The sequence below is a fragment of the Anser cygnoides genome, chromosome 1 (assembly GCF_040182565.1).
Source record: "Anser cygnoides isolate HZ-2024a breed goose chromosome 1, Taihu_goose_T2T_genome, whole genome shotgun sequence".
Classification (NCBI taxonomy): Eukaryota; Metazoa; Chordata; class Aves; order Anseriformes; family Anatidae; genus Anser; species Anser cygnoides.
This window is the reverse complement of record NC_089873.1, coordinates 168,693,887-168,707,125: the sequence shown is the minus strand read 5'-3', so window position 1 is coordinate 168,707,125 and position 13,239 is coordinate 168,693,887. Positions and strand designations below refer to the sequence as shown.

The 13,239-nt window shown below is 42.4% G+C and overlaps 1 protein-coding gene across 12 annotated transcripts in view; it reads right to left on the bottom strand.

The window, feature by feature from the left end:
* KLF12 (KLF transcription factor 12) overlaps positions 1–13,239 on the bottom strand; it is a 248,643-nt gene that overhangs the window by 47,869 nt on the left and 187,535 nt on the right. For 10 of the 12 annotated variants that reach the window (XR_010827454.1, XM_048079122.2, XM_048079115.2 and 7 more), the window contains one exon: positions 10,680–10,721. The exons of the other annotated variants lie outside the window; for them this stretch is intronic. Coding sequence is in view for 9 of the 10 variants with exons in the window: in XM_048079122.2 (XP_047935079.1) it covers positions 10,680–10,721 (42 nt within the window). In the remaining variant the exon portion in view is untranslated. The remainder of the gene's footprint in view (positions 1–10,679; positions 10,722–13,239) is intronic. 12 annotated transcript variants of the gene reach the window in all.

Genomic DNA, 13,239 nt, shown 5'->3' with positions numbered 1-13,239 from the left:
CCTCAAATAGAAAGGGAGGGGGCAAAGGACAGAGAAAAGAAAGAGACATAGAAGAAACAGAACAAAAAGGTGCCAATTCATAATGACTTTGAACCAGGAAAAAAGTCTACCTAAAGAATACGTCTTTAAAGCACCGAACAATTTAACAAATCTCTCTCTTCGGGTGCAGTATACTGACACTATGCTGGTAGAGTTTACCAGATGAGCCAACGCCACGTTACATGTTGCAAAAACTAACACATAAGGAAAGCTATCACTCAAACTAAAACCCTTCATCTGATCTCCTATCCCTTTTCCTTTCCCCTAATATTTGCTTTTAATTTTGCCACTCAGACACCATTCTTAGTAAGTCTATTTTTTCTATGCTATATGTCTTCCCCTGTAATGGGTATTTGGTAGGGTTTTACCTCGTCCAACCTTAGCGTTTCTTGCGTGCTCTTAGACATGATCACATCTCTGGCATTCAAGTAAATCAAATGGAAATATGAAAATATCTTAAACAGAGATTTCTAAAAGTCCATGCTTGCATAATTCCTTAACATCTATAATCTGTCACAATTAGAGCCTGAATCTGTGAACCCTCAAGCACCCGAGCGATTTCATTAGGGCAAACAATTCCAGTTCAGCTGGATCAGTCCTCTCTGTGCAGTTTCCCACAAACGTGCTTTCAAAAACAAGCTATTGCACTTAAAATTTACAGTTAATGTTAGCATTTTGAGGATTTCCACATATTGTCATGATCTTTTTTTCTATTGCTAAGGACATGTAGGGACATCAGAGCCCACTCAAGAAATTGACTTTCATAGCAGATCCTGCTGAGCACTACTTCATGTGGCGGTCTTAAAAAAAAAAAAGAAAAAGAAAAAGAAAAAAAGGAGAGGAAGAATGCACAAATGCACACGGTTCAGTCCCCTGCATGCCTTTTGAGGCCCCAAATATTCTAAGGCTGGTGAAGCTGAAGTTAAGAAGCTTGGACCTTGCTGTGAGGCATACACATGGTCTTCTGGAGTCATGAAGGCTATAAAAATACAGCAAACGAGTATCTTCATCTTCCTCTGATTGCAGTCAGCAAATATGTTTTTCTATAAGAAGCAGTATTTTCTTAAACAAGAATTTAACAGACTGACACAGAGAATGTCTGAGACATATAAACACCTAAGACAATAAATATCAAGTTTAACTTATGAATTCATCTCTGACTTGCTTTACAGCAAGATCAGATAATATTAAGACATCTGAATAAAGAGGAGGGCTCTTCCTAAACTCTGTTTGACCAGCATTACAAACTGCATGGTCATTACATGACATTTTTCACAGTGTGGTTTTATGATACAGCTGAAGTGAGCTAATATTCTAATAAAGGCAGCAGTTTTGCTTCTTCTCCCTCCATCCGAAGCCATACGTGCCTGATCCACCAGCACTCCTCTAGCTGTATGGAGCAGCAGGTTTGGGAACTAGCGTGTGCCACTGCCATTCCTCCGGTGCGTTCCACCAACAGCCTGTTGAACACCAGTGCCCACACGGAAGAAGGGACCAAAACCCACAACTAGTAATGGGGACCAGACCCCGTCCATTAATTTGCCCACTCGCCTATGTAATTAAGTTACACCTGCTAGTTTTGTAAAAGTAACTAGCATCACCCTGTTGTGTCATGGCTAAAGGACTCAAGCATGAAAACCAGAAATGAAATTTCAGAGCTCATGTGGGTGGGAGTCTTACCTTCATTTTAAACCACAACTGAAGCATCCCAGATGTAGCACAACACTAACATTACCCCAATGCTTTTTAAAGAGGAAGCCTTGACCACCCAATACTGACATACGTAGCTGTGTATTTTCTGGTGTGCTTTAGGATAAAGAACAGCAATCAGTGGATCTGAGAGTCAAACCCCACAATTGTATCCAGGGGGCTGAACCTATATTCACATGGGACCCCACAGAAGTCAAAGACAATCCCTGAAGGCACAAAGGGTAGCTCACGAGTGCCCTTGCACCACTGGGATCAAAATCTTTACTTTTGGGTCTAACACAATTACAAGTCAGAAATGACACATGACGCATGGCCACTTTAAAAACTATTTCAAGGACCCAACACAATTTATTACAACATCACAAGTCACCAGTGGTCTCACCCTTAGGACTAGAGTAATGAACAATTCATTTTTGTGCTACCAGAGGGAGCAAAAAGAGCAAACGAAGCAGTAAACCTTCCTCCTCTCATTCTTCTCAATTATTATCAGGTTTATCTATAATTCATAGGTTTTACTATGAGAATCAACAAAATATCTGAACTGATTTCAGATTTATGAATTTATTCTCTCAATACCCAGGTGAGGCTGATGGACAATGTTATTACCATTTTTCAGACAAAGGATTGACACACAAAGTAATTACCTGCACAATTTTTTTTTAATTGTTATTTTTTACATGAGGTATGATCTACAGTGGAAAATAAGGGTGACTGAGGTATCCTTAAACATCATTACGTAAGAAATCTAGGATAACAGGGATATGACATATGGCAGATAAGGAATCTCGAGCCATGGTCCCATATCCCTACCTAATGTAAAGGTGTACTTGATTTCAGATAACTCATCCTTCAAACTCCACTTTCCTGGCTTCCTCTTGGTGCTTGTTTTATGGCATTTAGAATTAGAACTCACATACTAATTTTCAGGGAAGGAAGATTTTTTTCCCCAGGATGGTAATTTTTACCTTACATTTCCTCTACATTTGTTATGTCTTCTTTAAGACTCATTCTCTTTCACTCTGTTCTAACCTACTTAAGTGGTTTGCTTAGTCTCCTTTGATGGCCAAGGGACAGAGAGAGAGACACAGGGAGAAACTGGCATTCCTTGGGAAAATTGACCTCATGCATTTCAAACAACCAGTTCTTAAATGGGGATGTCCACCTCATGCCATTAAATGAGGAATGAACTCTACATACCTACTTAACTGGTGAAAGGAGTCACACTGAGAATTTATCCATGGTGACATCTTTAGCTGCTAACACCGAAGGCAAAAGCTGGCACTGAGAAATCAAGGCAACTATTTCCGTGCTGCTGATAAACAAGATAGTGGTTTGGGAAATGCATTTAAGAGAGGAGAAAAAGGAAAGAAAAGACGACTTGTTTGTTTTACAAGTTGTTTGATTGCCCAACAAATCATTTAGTCATTTGTCTACTCGTATTTGCTATACACATATATTTATGAAAATGCAGTCTGAGCGAGGGACCACGGAGGGTGTCTGGAGGCAACACAGGGCACGCTGATACACCCTTGACTTTAATGTATCAGACTTGTAATGAGGGACTAATTTGGTTCTGAGCAGTAGCTTGGCAGAAACAAAATACTTATAGACTATTAATAGAGAAACTTTTCACAGAAGCTGCGACCTTTATGACTTAGCATGGTTTACAGCCCTCCCTCTGTTACAATTAAGCAAATCCTTGCTGCAAAGCAACATGTTAGTGTCTTTTCCTCCCAATTACAAGGGGACAGACTGCTATGCAGAGCAACGCTTTATTACATATACTGATGCAAATCCCTTCTGCAGTACAGAGGTGTACTATTGAAACATGAGAGGGGTTTATACTACACTGAAAAATAATGTCCCCTCATGTCCTATAAAAATCTGTCCTTGGTATCAGCAACCACTCTAGCTGAAGGCCTATGTAGATTTGCAGATAGTGATTTCTCTGCTGTGATAATGAACTAATAAACTAATAGGAGAAAACATTATCAGTAGCAATGTTGTTGTGGAATTTGGGGGAAAAAATGAGTGTACTGAAGAAGTGGCTACTTTTTTCCCTTCAAAATAAGACATTTGTAGTAGATTTCTAATTACACTGAGTATAATTAAACATTTAAAAACACTATTGCAAATGCCTGACGGACAACAATTATGAACCACATCAAAGAAAAAAGTTCATTTACTATGTCAGCCCTTATTTGCCAAGCCATGTGTCAGCAAAAATACTGTCTGTTAAGGTCACTGAGAGTAGAAGAGACAGAGAAGTAACTATGTCAGGATCATTTTTAATGCAAGTGGATAAGGTCTACAATTCAGGAATTGAAATTAAAACCTGCAAAATATGTATTTGCATCTTTAGACAAAATAAAGCAGCTTTTTTAATTATTAAAAATACTTATTTGTCTGGCTCCATCTGCTCACTGCTGTAACTCACTGCGACACAGAACATGAGCGAAAGAGCACATAGTGTAAAAGCGCAGGTGCATGGGATTAAACAAAAGAAGACATAAAACAATATACAAAGACAACAAATTAGTTCCAGAAATACAGGCTAGAGAGAGAAATTTAGAAATGATTAGAACAATTGGTACAGTGACCCTAGTTCTTCCTGGCACTGCAAAAATGATTCTACAGGGATGCACCACTATCTCAAGCATCAGAAGAGCAACATGCTTCATTTTGTCATACTTAAAAAACAGAGGACTGAACAAGCAACGACTCACTAGAAGCAAATGGTGAGAGCAGCTAAACGACTGGCATTGCAGCAGTTTTATGCCTGGCAACTATTTGTGCATAAGAAATGATTTGTAGTGATGCTCTGCACGTGAAGAGCGATAGAGTAGTTCGGTACAAGTAGTGGGAAGCATGTTTCTTTAATTTATCCTATTTTTAGTAGCAGGTTGAAACGATGTCAGATCTAGGAATAGTTTGGTCTCATGGAGGAGTGCAGAGTGAAAACTCCCCCTGTGAAAATTATTTCAGCCACATCTTTGACAGCTGGCCCACAACTACGTTACCCTGGGAATGCCAAATCTGTGAGATAACTGAGGGGAGATAGCAGAGCTCTGCACAGCCAAGAATGTAATGATAGGAAGTGACTATTCACTATTTTTTCTAAGAACTGAAGGCTTAAACTAAACAGAGAGAAGAACTTTTTCCCTCACATAACACATACTTGGAACTCATTGCCACTGCATGCTACAGAGGCCAAAAGAATAAATGGTTTCAAAGGAGGATTAGACAAGTTCATAAAGGGTGGCATCATCTATGCATATTAAACGTTAAGGTCAAGAAACAGCCTCAGAGTCTAAAAGTGCATAAACTACTGATTTTTTTAAAGCTATAAAGTAGAAGATGTATGGGTGGAGGGGAAATAGGTATTCCAGAGGAAGAATCACTCAATACCAACCTTGTGATGCCCTTCCAGTAAAGAATAAGCAAGTTACTGGGTCTGCTTGGACTGACTCAGTAGGAAGGATTTTAGACTTCAATCATTTGTTTCTACACACACAGTAGTGAAACATACACTGTTGAAATCAAACGCCAGCTTTAGTGAAGGACCTCCATACCAAAGGAGTAGGTGTGCTGGTTCCTAAAACATCATGAGTAGGATGACCTCCAAATCTCACATTGCTTGTGGTATTTACAAGGATACAGCATGCTCAACAAAGGACAGCTTAAAATAAAAAAAAAAAAAAAAAGGATAAATCCAAGGAATCACACTCATCAGGAAGGGAGAAGTTCAGCTTGCAACGTACCTTGGCTATCCACCTGTCCAACAACTCTTTGCTGTGCATTGCCCACTCTTTTGTTCGGGCCTAATCCAAACGACAAGCTGAGGAGCACAGTAACATTTCCTACTCAAGAATATTTCATAGTCTCATAAGGACATGCCATCTTTTCAAGTATCATCCAGCCCAGGAGGCAGGTGTATGGAGCATGGAGAACTAGCTAAGGGCATGGAAGAGAGATGTGTGGGCTTCCTGGTTTCAGCATGAGACATTGGAAGAGAGGTGAGGAGCCACTGTCAAGGCTTTAGGCCTGGGGAAGGAACGACAGCCAAAATCAACAGGACGTGCAGGCTGCAAAGGTGACTGAAGCATATTGGAAGCAGCAATGGACAGACTGAAAAGTTGAGAAGTGGCAGAAATTTCAACAGCTGGCTCAACCAAATAAGTCTCCTTGACCTTGGTGTTAAGAGCATTTTCCCTAAAAACATCCCTGCTCAAAGAGAGTAGAGTATCTTAGTAACTTTTGCTCATCAGGTCTGGTGGTACAAGTACCAATACTATGGAAACGACTTTAATTTTCTGCTCTGAAATCACTGTATGGCGTAATGTTTGCACCAAGATTATACACAACAGTATTTAATGATCTCTTACCACGACACAGTGATGGAGAGGGTGGCTGGGAAAGGGGATCCTTAAAAAAAAAAGATTAAAAAAAAAACACTGACAATAACAAAAAACCTTCTGCAAAATTGCCATACTCGTCATTTTCGTGAAATGAAAAGTAATTTACACAGCAGTTTTACAGAAAAAGGAATTATGCAGTTAATTGGCATTGCTGGATAATTACACTGTACACGAGGCCTTGCTTTTAGGAGAAAATACAAGCTAATAAAGAGAGCCAGTTGATCAGTAATGGCAGGGCTTTTGGGAGATACCAGAGACACAAAGCTAAATAATTTAAAGCAAAGGAGTATAATGACTGTGAAACTAAATTATTTTAAGTTTACATTAATTCTCCACCCAATTACATGTCTAATGTTAAATGCAAAAGCTAGAGAATTCCCCTCTGCTGCCTCGTCTGCAAGCACACGCAGCGAAAACAAGGAAGCCAAGGGAATGTGATCTGAACACGACCGGACTCTGAATGCCTGCCTTGAACCGCTGCGTGCATCCTTAATATCCAGAGGTCTGCTGGAGAACTAAGCCAGTTTACACCTCCCTCTGGTTACTTCTGGTTCAAGTAAGGTCTCTGCCCAATACGGCCACTGCAGTCAATCGATTCTCTCTGCAATGCTTTTTGTACCTTTCAAGCACCAGCAGTAGATGGCTCAGCCTGGCTGTCTATTGCCACAGTTACCGGGGAGAAACCAGAGAGAAGTTAAATAACATGGAATTAACAATGAAAACGATGACTGGTGTAATGAGGCTGTTGCGTTACCTTTGCGTTAGAAGCAATTTAGCCCTGATTACTATTGACCTTTGGTGATGCTGCATCCAAGTGAAATGTACTATCCTAGAAAAGTGCGGGTATACTGGAAGGCAGACTTTTGTTTCTGAGGGTATTCGTAAGTAAACCAAATCACTTCCCTTCCTGCATTAGAGGTTTATCTTACCTCTGAGTTATCAGCATGCAGTAGTCACCCTTGTGTAACAAACAATGCAGAAAAAAAACACAAAAAAACTTGACACAGTACACCTAGCAAATTATTATTATTATTACTTCTATGGCACCCAAAAGAGCACTCAGTACTTCACGAAGTAGTTAAAAAGACAAACTATGTGCCACACGGAGCTAGCGCTCAGTGAAACAGTAGAGCTGCACGGGGTGGAAAAACGGGAGGAGATGGTGTAACAAGAGGAAGTATACAGGTCACAGGAATAACATCAAACAGTTACTGATACGGGGGACGTGAGGTTCAATGCACGTTACCAATTCTTATTCCTCATGCTCGGAGAAATCCCTGGGACGGGATGTCTTGTTATCATGCTTTCTCACTCCACGTTTTTTTTCCAAAAGCACCGTTTGCTTGCATGGTAATCTGTATCTTATTTTGCTTAGATTTTGAAGCCCGAAAGTAGATGTATTTGAAAATCTTGTCATTTCCAAAATAAACATGACCATTAAAGATCTACATTTTAGCAAAGAGCAGCCCCAGATTTTGAAGCTTTCACTGATTTCACAGGATGGCATCACAAAGTCTTTGACTTTGGGCCAAGACGCACCACAGCAAACACCCAGAAGCAGCTCATGTCCCTGCACACGATGTAATGCACTGACAAATCACACTGTGGGACTCTGCATGCTCTCAGCCTAAGTTAGAAGAATTGCAACAGATGTGTTTCTCTTACTTGCTCTTCATTTAATTTTTAGGACTCACTGTTTGGGGAACTGGATAGGCCGCTTGGTGTAGGTGATGTATTCCTACTGAAGCGCTATGATGCTATATAAATCCATTGCTCTCACACCTCTGTGTGCTGACAGCACTTCCCTGTCCTCTGCGGGAGGGACTGCAGCATCCTTTGCCTGCTGGCCGCACTGGGGACAGCCCAGGGAGGAGGCAAAACAGAGGAAGGTGCATTAAAGAGAACTACCAGGAAAAACTAGAGTGCTCATTGCCAAATACATCTCCCAGTACAAAAACAATTGCCATACAACCCCCTGCTCTTTGGGCAACTGCATACCGCCCAGAACAAAGCACGCTGCTGGCGCCTCCAGACTATTAATAATAGTAAGGTATGTGCTACAGCAGGAGGGAGGACTGCAAGGGGTGGTGCTCCACGGGGCTGGCATAAGGAATGGATCTGCTCCAGGCTGCCTGCCAAATGCATCGGAAAACTTGACTTTTCCAGGGGCCGCCAAAGGATGCTTTTCTCCAGCCGGCAGTACTCCTGCGAGGACTTCTGCCTGCAGAAGGGAGGTATTTCTGCTTGCTCTCCAGCCTCTCCAACCATTACCGCTGCATCCTGATGAAATGGGGTCACCGGGCTGGTCACCCTGCCTGCCCTCGCTGTAACAGCTTCTGCTTCATGCCCAGGGGCGTATGCAGAGGTCACCAGCCAGTGAGTAAATGCCTGATAAAGAAATTATTCCAACTAGCCCCTTAACTCAAGGGGATGCAAGAGGGATGGCAGAGCCAGCTGCAGGCACTATTCGGGTTTGCCCACAACCCACTGCGAATGCAGAGAATAGGATATCTCACCAGATACAGAGGAGAGAACAGAATAATTGTTTGTTTCGAAGGAAACAGCTCAGTCCCTGCTATTGGTCTCATACTCCAGAGGTTTTGAAAGGCATGAAAGCAGTAAACCAGCACTGAGAAAAGAAGGGGCAAAAAGGGCTAACAAATAATGATAATATCTATCAGTGCACATTTTAGCACAGGGAGACGTGTCCAAGGGAAATAAACTAAATAATCATGAAGAACCTTCTGCAGTTACAGTCTTGAATCACCTTTAGGTTTCCGCACACATAAACTACCTCCGGGATGCCATGTGTCCCTGCTAGGGCTCTTTTCCCACTTCAGATGCCTGACAAACTGCAGAACAACATATCCTCCCAGAGAAACGAAATCCCAGATTCCTGCCTTACTTAAAAGGATTGCAGACGACTAGCTGCTAGAAGCGTTACTAAATATGTTGATGGCTCATTCCTGAGTTTACTCTCGTTACTGCTTGTGCTTCTGGTTTCTGTACCACAGGAACGGTCAGGCAGGCACTGCGCACGCTTGCTGTTGTGCAGATCTGCTGCAACACCTCATTTTCACCGGCAGAGCTGATCGAGGCCTCCCAGTTCATTTCTCCCAGCAGCCGGGCCCTGCTGCTGAGCTGTGCTGTGGTGCACTGGGAGACAGCCCAGCTCCCTGCGAATGTGCCTACAGACCTTGTCTCTGTACAGCCTTCAGCTTTCAAACCACTAACGCAGACTCCACAGGTGGGAAGAGGCAATTTAGCTTCCTTGTGTACCGAGCAGAAAGCATTTGAGATACCATCTATTTTGCAGAGGATTAAGGCTACCAAGCGTCTATCTTAAGACATCAGCCCGCCTCACAAATACAAACAAGCAGTTAGAGTTTCCAAGGACACATTATCTCACGCTATGGGATATGCCAATGGGTTAACCTAAGTCTTGGAGATAGTATTTCGAAACCGGTTTTGTGGAGGCACTCTCACCTCCTAGATATAACTTTGTTTTTATTAAATAAAGTAGTAATAAACAAAAGCAACAACATCTTTATGAGTTTCCTCAAAATAAATGAATAAATAAATAAATAAGGTCTTGAGGATTCCTGGGAGCATTTCTTGTGCACTAAAAATGCCTACTGTGAAGTCATGCTGTCCCAGTGGAGATGCCCAGAGATCACAGAGCCTGCACTGCCTCTGTGCCGGCCGCCCCCAGCTCTCTGACTGGAGATGTCCCTTCCCTGCCCAAATAAACCCCACGCGACGTCGCAAGCTGCTTTTTTTAGAAAAAAGCTTAACTGAATTAGCACCTCACTCCAGCCTGGCTCCTGTACTAATAAGAAAGTCCGTGAGCATTGCCCCGAGGTGTCCCTGCGGGGGGCCAACCACAGCTCCTCTCTTCAGACCAAGCGCACCCCTGCACTTGCACAGCGCTGTTCTCGCGGCACTCTTTATTAACGTTTTTCCCAGGACGGCTGCCACAGCTGAGCCGTTCCGCACAGATTTTCTGCTCGGTATGGGGGGGTGTGAGGGAGGGGGCGTTAATTATACAGCAAGATGGAGCGGGGCCAGGCAGCCCCTCTGGCGAGCGGTCTCCTCCGCGCGCAGCCTCCTTCCTGCTGTGCGGCAGCCACAAGGATCACCTGTTGGTCTTGGCGCCCGCCCAGCCTGGGGCCTAGCGGAAATGACAGAATCAGCGAGAAACGAGAGCCAGCTTGTGTTGCAGCTACCCAAATGAGGGAAATACAAAAACAGATGATGGCGACGTGACCCGGCTGCTGCAGGCAGGAGCCAAGAGGGGGTGGGGTAGAAGGGAACAGAGGAAGGAGGAATATGGGGGGGGGGGGGGGGGGGGGGGGGCAGAAAAAAAAAAAGCAGACCACTAAAAAAGAAGCTTTTTTTTTTTTTTTTCTGCTGGGTCTTTCTCCTTTCTCTTTCCACATTCAGCACAGCAAAAACATGAAGAGTTTTTCCTCCCTCCATACGAGCACCTGCCGACATGAAGAACTACCTTACCTTGCTCCTGCTCCTGCTGGGGAGGTCGCGTCTTTCCATCTCCTAAAGGAGAGATTTCAAAGGGATATTCAGATACAGGCAGCAGAAACAATCTGCCTTTTTCAGACAGGCTCCTCTCTGTCCTGCGACACACAAACGGTTCAAGGATCTCTCACAGGTTTGTGTCCGGAATCCCCTCTGCCTTAAAAACAGCACTCAGCAAAGCCTTGTATTTGGGAGTATTTGGGTGAGCTGCAGCATCATGCAGTGGAAGGATTAAGCAAAACTTGCCTCTTGTATTGTTCTTCTGAACAAAAAATCAGCTAAGAAACCACAGAGAAGCTATTACTAACAACTTCAAGTAGAGGACTGTTGTCCTTTAAATGATAAAAATACGAGCTCTGATTACACATTACATCTCCAGACATAACTAGCTTCATACAAGCTCTTGGAACACTCATTTATGCCAAGCACAAACCATCCTGACATCTGAAATTTCCAGGGTAATTTCTCCAGACCCTTGAGTTCAGACATATTTCAACATAATAAAGGCACACTCCCTTGAAAAGCTTAACAGGCTTTAAATGGGCTTTTGAAAGATTTTTAATTATTATTATTTTTTACACAATAATTCTTAGAAACAGTAACAATAAAAGCAGGAAAAACTTAATTTGTAAAAGGAAGTTTTTCCTCTCCGAGAGCAATAGAATGGATTCCCAGAGCTTGCTGCTTCCAGAGGAAAGCCTTCATAAATAATGAATAATGCACATTGCAATTCCTCCATAATCCTTCAAACACACCCAGCGTCGAGCAGTTTCTGGGGCTTAGGCCCTTAAGCTGCAGCACTTTTTTGCCTTGCCCTCCCCAGTTTCACCAGCTTCCTCTATTTCTCTTCTTTCCAGCAACTAGGTAGGCAAGCAGAAGCAGGATTCGAGTAGTGGGAGCAAGCTGGGGCTAATTTGCACATTATGAATTATTCAGGCGCTCCTGATTCCTGCACCTGCACAGAGGCAGGAAGCTTGCAAGAAGCAGTCATTACTCTTCTCTTGGGTTTGCACAAGCTCAGTTACCGCTCAGACACTTTGTTCTGTAACTAAGGGCTTCAGGTCTTGCATTAAGTAGTGGAAATGGGGAAAAATAAATAAATCTCACGTCGTCAACCCCCCCCCCCCCCACTTTCCACTGCCCCATACCCAGGATAATTATTCCGTCCCTTCTGAGACAATGGGAGTTTGTATCAGAATGCTGAATTCATTTCACATGTGCTAATCCGGATCAGAGCATCAGCAGAGAAAAACTGTGTGTGCACGAGCTGGTCTTGTCAGATATTTACTCAGCTGTATTAGTCTGCGTGTTTGAACTTTTCCCTAGCTCAGGGCATCAAGTATTTCACGTGCTAACTTGATCATTACGGCATCCTTCTTCACAGATGATACAGCAGAAACACATTTTCTCCTTGGCCTTCTGGCTAACGTCATGGGTACTGACACTTTAATACTATTAGAGGAGTCTATACTGGGCTTTCAACAGGATGGATTTAACAATAGGTCTTTTCCATCTTCATCCACCAGTATCTTGGTAAACAAAACATGACACCTAACAGCAAATCGTGATATGATCCGTGAATTTAAACAGCCATTAAACACATTTGCAGAGGGCAGATACAAACCAATTAGCAGTATAAATATTTCAAGGTAACAATGAGATTTTTTTTCAGTTGATATGCTAAGGCGAAGAGATCTGAAAGTACCATGCAAGTTCAAAGCAGCAAACACCATCCTTATCCTTACTGTATCTCATGCCCATAGTTGCACTGAATATATCTGGGTTTTGTCCTTTATTAACATGCCATCATCAACAAGTTTTCAAGTTAAAAGATGGTCTCATTAATCACAGGCAGCTAAGCATCATGCTTGGAGTGATTCAGTACGACAGATCTGCAGCAACTGATAACGAAAAATCTTTAATCCCCTGTTCCAAAATAATAAGTCAAACACGAGTGTTAAGCATTCAGAAAGTACAGTCAATCCTTATCAAATCTTCGCTCTCCTCTCCATGCCTAAGGAAGTTAATTCAGCTTCCTTTTGCTGCAGAATGCATGAATGGCCCTATCTCATTCCTATCCAATAACAGGTTCTCCGGCTCTTTTTAGGGTATTTTAATTGGGCATGTAAACACGTTTTATTCTTTGATGCTCTTTCATTCAGCATCATTAATCCCCAGCATGAAATCAATAGACTTACAACACTTAATCACGTCAAAACGCAACATACAAACCCACAAATGACTTTAGCTCATCACACAGTGAATAGTTTGCAAGTTGGAAACTATGCCTTCTTTTTGCCTTGGGATTCAGCAAACCCTAAGCAGGTCTTTCACAGAAGTAAACAGATTCTCTCTCCAAGTATCTGCCATTAGGCCAAAAAAAAAAAAAAAGAGTTGTTGATAAACAAAACATGGGATTTTTTTGTTTGCTCTGTCATCTCTCTTCATCCCTTGCAGTCACTTATGAGAATAAGTGCAGGCCTTACAAGAAATTCTTATACTTGTTTTAAAGCAACCTCTTGGCAGCATGCATGTT